The sequence below is a fragment of the Henckelia pumila genome, chromosome 4 (assembly GCF_033568475.1).
Source record: "Henckelia pumila isolate YLH828 chromosome 4, ASM3356847v2, whole genome shotgun sequence".
NCBI classification, from domain to species: Eukaryota; Viridiplantae; Streptophyta; class Magnoliopsida; order Lamiales; family Gesneriaceae; genus Henckelia; species Henckelia pumila.
This window is the reverse complement of record NC_133123.1, coordinates 134,848,248-134,858,052: the sequence shown is the minus strand read 5'-3', so window position 1 is coordinate 134,858,052 and position 9,805 is coordinate 134,848,248. Positions and strand designations below refer to the sequence as shown.

Here is a 9,805-nt window from a genome sequence, read left to right as displayed (position 1 = left end):
GCCCCAACTTGCTTAGCTGCCCGAAGGCCAATTAACACGGCCTCATATTCTGCCTCATTATTGGAAGCTCGAAAATCCAACCTGACTGCCAATCGGATCTCATCTCCCTGAGGGGATATCAGAAGCACCCCCACTCCACATCCTTCGCTGTTAGAAGAACCATCAACATACACTTTCCATAGGCCCTGCCCTTCCATATGTTTTGTTTCGGCTAAAAAATCAGCCAATGCTTGAGCTTTAATCGCTGCTCTTGGTTCATACTGAATATCATACTCACTGAGTTTAGTAGTCCACTTCACCAATCGTCCCGAAATGTCAGCGTGAGTTAATATCCTTCCCATGGGACTATTGGTTAACACCACAATAGGATGCGATAGAAAATAAGGTCTGAGCTTCCGGGCCGTCATAACAAGTGCAAGTGCCAACTTCTCGACCTATGAATACCGGAGTTCAGCACCCTTGAGAGCATGTGAGAAAAAGTAGATAGGATTTTGAGCCGCTCCCTCCTGCCTAATGAGTACCGAACTGACCGCCCCCTCCAAAGCTGAGAGGTAGATGTATAACGGTTCACCCGGAACTGCCTTAGCCAATACAGGAAGTTTGGCTAAATAATTTTTTAAGTCCTCGAACGCCTTCCCACATTCAGCATCCCACTCAAACTTCTTAGCTTTTCGAAGAACCTTAAAGAAAGGTAAACTTCTATGAGCTGATCTGGATATGAACCGAGACAGAGCTGCTATCCTTCCTGCCAACCTCTGAACTTCCTGCAGATTTCGAGGATGAGACATGGATCGGATAGCTTGCACTTTCTCGGGGTTAGCTTCAATCCCTCTCTCAGTCACCATGTATCCCAAAAACTTGCCTCCTCTTACTCCAAACACACATTTTTCAGGATTGAGCTTTATTCCGTAGGACCTGAGCATGGCAAAGGTCTCCCCCAAGTCGGTCATCAAACCTGCATCATCCTGGGATTTTACCAGGATATCATCCACATAAACCTCCACATTTCGGCCAATCTGGGAAGCAAACACCCTATCCATGAGCCTCTGATAAGTAGCCCCTGCATTTTTCAAACCAAAAGGCATCACTCTGTAACAGAAAGTTCCATGAGAGGTAGTGAAACTTACTTTATCCTGATCTTCCTCTGCCAACGGAATTTGATGGTACCCTTGATAGGCATCCATGAAACACAAATACTGATGACCTGTCGTAGAATCAACCAACTGATCGATTCGAGGCAGTGGATAGCAATCTTTTGGGCATTCCTTATTTAAGTCTCGAAAATCAACACACATCCTTCATTTGCCTGAACTCTTAGGGACAAGGACCACATTTGACAACCAAGTAGGGAACTGGACTTCCCTAATATGACCTGCCTTAAGGAGTTCATTCACCTCTTTCTTAATAACCTTATCCTTTTCAGGCCCAAAGTGTCTCTTTTTCTGTTTTACCTGCTTCGCTCCCGCGAAAATGTTGACCCGATGAACCATAACGTCTGCACTAATCCCTGTGAGCTCTGAAACAGACCAAGCAAAAACATCTTTGTTCTCCTTCAAGAAATCAATCAAGCTCTGCCTCATTGAAGAACTGAGATCAGCGGCTAACTTCACCATCTGAGCTCCAGGACTTAGCTCTACTTTCTCATGATCTTCTTCAGACATTAAAAATACCTTTTGACCCAACACCCTTTGTGACGCCCGGGGCTGAGGAGGCGGGGAGTGATCGCCGGTGCCAAGAGGTTGCACGGACAATGAGCGGCTCCTGAAAGGCTTCTAGGCGGAGGGAGACATGAATGAACCGATTCTGCCTGAATGAGAGGGATTCTGAGACTGTGTAGGTATGGGACTGCATAGTTGAGGAGAGCTTAAAAGATTTTATATGTACTATTCATATCAAGAAGGTGCATCTTCTTTTCGAAAGCTCATCACATAAGAACTTCAAAGTTAAGCGTGCTTGACTTGGGGCAATTATAGGATGGGTGACCCCCTGGAAAGTTTCTCAAGGTGCGTGTGAGTGAGGACATAAGCACGCTGAGAAGACCCGTCTTGATACAGTGGGTCGTTACAAATGGTATCAGAGCCGACCTCTCTTAGTACGATATGGTTCGGGGACGAACCAAGTGGAAGCTGGTGGGCATGTGACGCCCGGGGCTGAGGAGGCGGGGAGTGATCGTCGGTGCCAAGAGGTTGCACGGACAATGAGCGGCTCCTGAAAGGCTTCTAGGCGGAGGGAGACATGAATGAACCGATTCTGCCGGAATGAGAGGGATTCTGAGACTGTGTAGGTATGGGACTGCATAGTTGAGGAGAGTTTAAAAGATTTCATATGTACTATTCATATCAAGAAAGTGTATCTTCTTTTCGGAAGCTCATCACATAAGAACTCCAAAATTAAGCGTGCTTGACTTGGGGCAATTATAGGATGGGTGACCCCCTGGAAAGTTTCTCAGGGTGCGTGTGAGTGAGGACATAAGCACGCTGAAAAGACCCGTCTTGATACAGTGGGTCGTTACACCCTTGGTGCTCGGCCTATCAAAACCATTCCTACTTCCCTCCTACTTCTCTTTGCATCAACCTTCACTTCATTCACATAACACAAACGTGCTGCCTTTTGATCACCCCTAACAACCCCCACTTCTTTTCCACTTGGGAACTTCAATTTCTGGTGGTAGGTGGAAGCCACAACTCGGAAATCACCCAGGGCAGGGCGTCCCAATATTCCATTGAAAGAAGATGGGGCATCCACCACTATAAAGCAAGCCATTTTGGTTACTCTCTGCTCTCAACTCCCAAGGGACAAGGGGAGCACTATCTGTCCCAACGGTTGCAGAGCATGACCCGTGAACCCATACAACTCTGTGGTGATTGGATCCAACTCAAATCCTTCCAATTTTATTTGGTCCAGAGTTTCTTTAAAGATAATGTTTACTGAACTCCCAGTATCCACAAAGATATGAGCCACGTCATAATTGGCTATGGTCAAGGTGACCAGTAGGGGATCATTATGAGGTAGCACCACATCCTTTAAATCTTCCCTTCCAAAACTGATGTTCGGATCAGTGGGACAGCTGAGCTGAGAATTTACCTCAAAATTTTCTAACCTACGCCCGTGAGCTTTGCGAGCCCTTCCCGAATCTCCATCCGTACTACCCCCTGAGATCATATGGATAACACCCCGATTGGGATGATTTGCAATTTGCTGTACCCTATCTCCTTGCCCGTTTTGAGGAGCTCTTCCTTGATGATCACCTTGATTCTCTCTAACTTCATTCCTTTGATTCCTCCATTGGGGAGCTCGGCCTTGGCGAGGAGGATTTTCCCTTCGAGTAAGCTCAGCTCTGATTCGAGGGTCATCATACATGATCCTTTGAACCTCCTCACCTAGCCTCTGACAATCATTGGTGATATGCCCATACTCCTGATGAAAATCGCAAAACTTGTCAGATGGCGGTAACCGCGGGCCTTTCTCAGCATTACGGGGCCTCACAAGTGCTCGCCTATCCTCACATACTTGCATTGCCTTCTCCAGGCTTACCGAGAGTGGTACATAGGGGTAGGGTACTTTGACCCTGTTCATCTCTTCTGCAACCCTCTTCCTTCCTCCTTCTGTCTTCCCCTCTGCCTTTGCTCCCACCTTGGCACCGTGCTTACTCCCAAACGTTCCTTCCTGTCTCCTCTGCCTCTGTGCATCCTCCAAATTCACGTACTTCTCAGCTCGACTAAGGAGCTCATTATAAGTCAAAGGAGGCTTCTTGACCAAAGATCTGAAAAACTCTCCTCCTCTCAACCCTTGAGTGAAAGAGTTGACCAAGGTGTCAGCAGTGGCAGCAGGTACTTCCAGAGCTGCTGTATTGAAGCGCTGAACATACTCCCGCAACGGTTCCACCTCAGATTGCTTCATATTGAACAAACTGAGAGAAGTCTTCAAATATCTCTTGCTACTCGCATATTGGTGTAGAAAAGCTAAGCTGAAGTCATTAAAACTCTGAATACTACCAGGCTGTAAAAGGTTGAACCATTGCTGGGCTGACCTTACCAGAGTAGTGAGGAAGACCCGACATTTAATTGCATCTGAATATCTATGCAACAAGGCTGCATTTTCAAATCTCCCCAAATGTTTCTCCGGATCTGAGCTCCCGTCATATTCTCCTAAAGTAGGCTGCTTAAAATTTGCAGGGAGTTCTTCATATAGAATAGCCCGAGCAAAAGGACTTTCCCTCTGTATAGGCCCAGGCCGACCTCCGACTTGCCGACCTAGTCTCTTGATCTCTTCCCACACTGCATCCATTGGGTTTGGCTGACCCACGGGAGGAGGTGGTGGATTTTGACCCATGGCCGCTTGCACCGTTTGAGTGATGAACTGGCTAAGCTGATCTACAGTCATGTCCGCCACATTTCCTCTTCCCCTTCCTCTTCCTCTTCCTCTTCCTACCATATTTACGTCTTAGCTTGAATTTCCCACGGACGGCGCCAATTGATATACCTCAATAAAGTGATCTCCTTGGACGAGCTGAAGAAGCTCCTCCAAATAAAAGATGAACTGCTGCTGACCTGAAACCACTAACAAGAGTGTTAAGGGGGGCCGAAAGGTGTTCCGGCGTATCCCCTCCGACGCTCAAGTCAGATGCTAGGATAGCGAAAATATAGAGAGTGATGTATGCACAGTGAAAAATTAGGATCCGAATGATGAAAATGAACCTGATATTTATAGGAGAGGGCTTCGGATTTAGCGCTTACCTTACTTATCAAGAACCCGAGAATCTCGGGATCACGATCCCGAATATTTAGGCTGAGATTTCTCCCGAATCTTATCTAACGAATGAAATAATGATACGCTTAATCTGAGATGAACTGTCGTCACTAAGACTATATTGATGCTCTCCTTAGGGTCATATAGAAAGGGATGAGTGAGTTATTGCTGAACCTCTGCACTCACCCTAGACCACTGATCCTAACATCTTAGCCAGCTTACCAAGGTTGTCCAACCCCTCTATTAAGCTAACTCCCTATTGACACCGGGGCCGAGCTGAACTCCTCGAGCTCCCGACCCGAGCTGGTAATTATGGTGGGGGAACTTGGCTGAGCTCCCGAGCTCCCGACCCGAGCTGGTAATTATGGTAGGGGAGCTTGGCCGAGCTCCCGAGCTGGTAATTATGGTGGAGGAGCTTGGCCGAGCTCCCGACCCGAGCTGGTAATTATGGTGGGAGAGCTTGGCCGAGCTCCCGAGCTCCCGAGGCCGAGCTGGTAATTATGGTGGGGGAGCTTGGCCGAGCTCCTGAGCTGGCCTTGGTTGATTAAGGAAGAGCTTTTATGTTAGGGTCATCGAGGAACTGAGGTGACTTCCTCCTCCGGATATCAGGGTGAGAAATGATAAATCACGTTATCTGTGTATTTGTTTGTTTTTTTTTTCCTTTTTAACTAAACCTCGATTGTGTATTTCAAATACATTTTTTGCAAAAATGTTCGACCAGATCTATTTTCCCAACTTTCCCTTTTTATTTATTTGTCAAAACAGTTTTGTTCTGAACCCGTCTCGTTGTCATCCCACTTGAGTGTCTTTGTTCTTTTGTTTGTTCCTTTTCTTGAGCCTATTCATGTTTTGATTAACAAGAACCACGCGGACTCAACGAAAAACAATCACAATAACTCAGGCTTGATCCTTTTAATATTGCACACATGACAAGTAGAACAATCATTGTCAGTTCAGCTCATCAATAGTCTTTACATAAAGAGTGATGATTATGTTGATTCAAATGATGATGTAGATTTGCAAGAACCAGCAAACATATCAGACAAAAAATCCAACACTACTGGGAGACATGGTTATGGGCAGAAAAAGCACCAAAAAACACAAACACCACAAAACGATGGGTAAGCTTTGGGATGGGGCCATTTTCTGACACAAGTTGAGGAAAGGCAACTTTAAGATAAACCGTGTAATGAGTCAAATTGCAGTGTTCTAATGTATTAATACAATGATATGTAATCTCACAAATACAAACTAGTACCCATTTATCTCATAAACCATATATCCTTACATCATCTACATCAACCCCAACAACGACGCGAAAAATAAAAAAAAGTTGTCAACTAATTCCCATTACTTTCCCCAATAGATATTGCTCTCCACGAAGTTTATTTCTTTACACAAGTAATGCACAAAAAGTATTTAAGACAAAAATATCCTTGTTTCTCTACCAGACCCACCCAAAACAAGACTCAAAGAGTCATATATATGAGACGAAGAACAGCTGACGCTTCAGGGATGCTTAGCAGTGATCAACGAACGGTTCCCATGTCATTACCTTGGTTTTGGTTGTGCTGCAAATGACCACACTGGTCGTAGAATCCTTTGGGTCGAAGGGCTAGCCAATAATGTAACCTGAGAACGAGTAAGCATCTCTACCATCGATGGGGTTTGATAAGCCTGGAGTAGGCTCGAACCATCTGTAGAATCACCTCTAGCTGTTGCCCGTTGCCAGGAATGAGAACTCAATCCAGACAGAATATATGCCCTTCCTGATGCCTCGTACACATGTCTACTAGCCATTCTCTCTTGCATTTCTTTAAGCTCAGCATCAAGAGCAACACACAGCTTGTCTCGAGACTTAGCTGATGCAGTTTCTGACAAAGCTTTTCTGCAGTTCTCAAGTATAGAGACAGCGCCGGCCAAATCCCCATTTTCAGCTGCAGTTCGTGCTTGTGCCATTGCTTCTGCTGCTTGGACCCTGTTTTGCTGCCTATCCACTTCAATTGAGACGTTCTCTGGTATGGCAGCTTCAGTTCTCTTGATTCTGACTTCTTCACCTTCCAAGGTCACCACTTCTTTGGTCAAGGGGTCACTGTATGTACACATTACCCTCAGCAATGATGTTTCGTTGCTTGACACCTCGGCAGGGACATTTATTGAAACGAGAAAGTCTCTCTCCTCATCAGCGTATAGATCTCCAATGTCAATACATCCAGTACGTTGATTGGGCGACACACGGTGAGGGTAGCTTCCAGCTTTTAGAGAGCCAAGATGGATTCTCGGGTCCAGAGAATCTATCTTTACCTGCAAATCTTTTACCAAGACACTCAAAAGGCCACCAATGCACTGTGCAAAAGCATCCTGGATAACCCCTTCAGTTTCGATGAAAGAAAACGTCCCTCCTGAAATCTCAGAAATTGAATGCATTGATGATGCATCATGATCAGCACCAAAGCCAAATGTATGAACTGGAATCTTGAAACCCGAGTTCTCTTCAGGTAGAACAGATGAAGGAAGGAGCAACTGGTAATTTGGTTGATTTCGATTGCCATCACCATTAGTAACTGTATATGTATCCTGCCCGTCAGATAATAATATTATACTGGCAACTGGGTTCTTTTCTCTTCGGTCTTCCATTATTTTGACCCCCTTTCTCAAACCGTCAGCAATGTTCGTTCCTCCATTAGCAACCAGAGAATTAACAGCTTGCAAGGCAAGCTGCCGCCCTGTTTCAGACATCCTCCGAAGAGGAAATAGGCGTCTAGCCGTCGAAGAGAAGGCAATGACAGCCAATCTATCATTTGGACCAAGATTCTGAATTACAAAACCCATTGCCCGTTTTAGCAAGGCAAGCTTCGTACCTGCCATACTTCCACTGATGTCAAGAACCGTGACAAGATCAACTGAAGCACGAGGTGTGTGAGATATTTGGGGCAGATTAGTGTTGTTCTTGACGAGATTGAGCCAACTATTTGAACAAGGAGCTTTAATATGAAGTAGGACAGTAAAGCTTTCAAAAGCACTCGACTGTAGAGCAGCTGGAACTTCTGTGTATGTTTTAACTGAGACTTTCTTTAGATCATCACAATATACGGGCCGCTTGTTTGATGTGTTTTTCTCAGAAGAATAAATTTCATGATCAAGTGCCTCGTCATCATTGAAGAGGGATGGTTCAAGGGCCTGGAACAGTGGCCCAACATGTCGTGTGGAATTCGAACGACGCGGTGGCAACCGACGTAGAACTGTCATCGCACCATTATTCTGGGGACAGTCGACTGGATTTATTCTCGCTTTTCCCACCAGTGTGTCTAAGCTGGGGCCTTGTAAGGGAATTTCTTTCCACTTTGCTCTGCAGACTGGGCAAATTAGGTTCCCATGTTTCGCATTTGAAACGATGCAGTAGAAATGAAAAGAATGTGAACATTCCGCGGTAAATATAGCATGGCCATCCCCTCGTCTCATTGATGCCAAACATATAGAGCAGGTCTTCTGGAAAGTGGAAAAAGTTGGGATGAGGCCCGTGATGATGAAAAAAGACTTATTGTATAAACATGTCCCAAAAAAAAAGACAACAATTATTGACTCTCAGTTCCAAATACAACACCAGACAATAGCATCCAATTAGAATACTGATTTTTAATACACGGATTGCAACAACTAGGGGTTGTATCAGTTAACTTCAGATCATGTACAAATCAATAGTGAAGAACAACTAATTGGAACTTCAGAAGCCCTTGCAGCTATCCCCAAGTTCAAAACTTGAAAACAGGTCAATAAATAAGTCATACGATTCAAAAGAACATGGCCAAAGACAAGATCTCTGTCTTCGTTGAAAATCAAATAGTCTTAAACTTGTGTCTATCTTCTGCACAATCACACGCAACCACACCGCCTAAATGCAGCAACATGGAAAAAAAACCACACAGAAATCAGCCTTGTGATTCGTGAACGGCTCAAAGACTTCTATTGAGCCAGATTATCCATTATTCACCTACCGTACAACTACAAAATCTACCCAATCCCTCCCATCTAAATACAAAATCTTTATACCATCAGCAATCAAATACAAGATGCAGCAAGAAACATAAAACATTAAGATATAAACCCCCACCCCACCCCAATAAACACATATAGAAAAACATACCAACACAAGAATTTACACAATCTTCTGAAAAATGAAAGAAATAAAATAATCCAAAGAAACAAGCCAAACCTTAGAAGAAGATCTACTCAAGCTCTTGGAAAACCTCAGCCTATTCGAACTTGGCGTAGATGGCGCAGTGGCCCACTCTCCTGGAGGCGACAAAAAGGCGGCGTCCGACCGCCTCTCAGACGGTGGTGGAATATCTTCATCATCATCATTGTCAGCTACATGATTTCTTGAACTATAAACACACATATTCAATCCAAGAGCCTGCTTTACTTTCCTCCATTTACTCCCCATTTCAAATTATAGATGCAACAGCTAAAAACCCACCAAAACAAGACAATCCAAGCCCAAATGCGAAAACTTTTCAAGAAAAACGAAGGGAAAGCCAAGCACCTGAAATGGAATCACCCTAGACAAACACTAAAAACAGGAAATCAAAGAAACGAAAAAAAAAGGCTGGTTCTTTGAATTGGATTCGCCTAACTCAAAACGAGGAAGAACAAAAAAATGGGATGAAGGGGGTCGCACTTTTCCTCAAGAAACAACACACACGTAGCTATATAACAAAGATGGGAGGGTTGTGGATCTTGGGCTATATCTTCCAGCTAGCTGGTGACGAAGAAGAGATGAAAAGCGGCGGGGGGCGAGTGGGGCTGAAGTTGAATAATATCCAAGAAATTATGGAGAGAGTGAGCTGACCTTCGTTGTTTTAGCTTTGCTGCGACTTTTAGCCCGTATGGATTTTGTTAAGATTTTTTAAAATAATGTTTTTAAAAGTTATATTTTTTGGTTTTTAAAAAATCTCTAATTTTAACTTGAAAAAGTGTTTATTTAATCACTTTTTTGTCAACCAAATACCTTGTTAATTGAAAAGTATTTAAAAAAATGCTTTTTTGGCCTATCTTT

At 44.3% G+C, this 9,805-nt stretch overlaps 2 protein-coding genes across 2 annotated transcripts; both read right to left on the bottom strand.

Moving 5' to 3' along the window:
- Positions 1–2,781: 2,781 nt before the first annotated feature.
- Positions 2,782–4,434, bottom strand: LOC140861808 (uncharacterized). The gene has a single exon (XM_073264814.1). It carries the CDS (start codon positions 4,432–4,434, stop codon positions 2,782–2,784), a length of 1,653 nt encoding a protein of 550 aa, XP_073120915.1.
- Positions 4,435–5,982: 1,548 nt separating this feature from the next.
- LOC140860009 (E3 ubiquitin-protein ligase WAV3-like) lies at positions 5,983–9,570 on the bottom strand. Its single transcript, XM_073262737.1, has 2 exons — positions 8,963–9,570; positions 5,983–8,238 (listed from the first exon to the last, which is right to left on the bottom strand). Exons 1-2 carry the CDS (start codon positions 9,191–9,193, stop codon positions 6,301–6,303), a joined length of 2,169 nt encoding a protein of 722 aa, XP_073118838.1. The 5' UTR covers positions 9,194–9,570; the 3' UTR covers positions 5,983–6,300.
- Between the last annotated feature and the right edge of the window lie 235 nt (positions 9,571–9,805).

What these genes read in the sequence shown, in the direction of transcription:
- LOC140861808 (XM_073264814.1), bottom strand. Translation starts at nt 4,434, where the DNA reads ATGGTAGGAAGAGGAAGAGGAAGAGGAAGGGGAAGAGGAAATGTGGCG.
- LOC140860009 (XM_073262737.1), bottom strand. Translation starts at nt 9,193, where the DNA reads ATGGGGAGTAAATGGAGGAAAGTAAAGCAGGCTCTTGGATTGAATATG. An exon ending in TGAGTAGATCTTCTTCTAAG is followed by an intron (nt 8,239 to 8,962) that starts GTTTGGCTTGTT and finishes TCCACTTTCCAG; the next exon opens with AAGACCTGCTCTATATGTTT.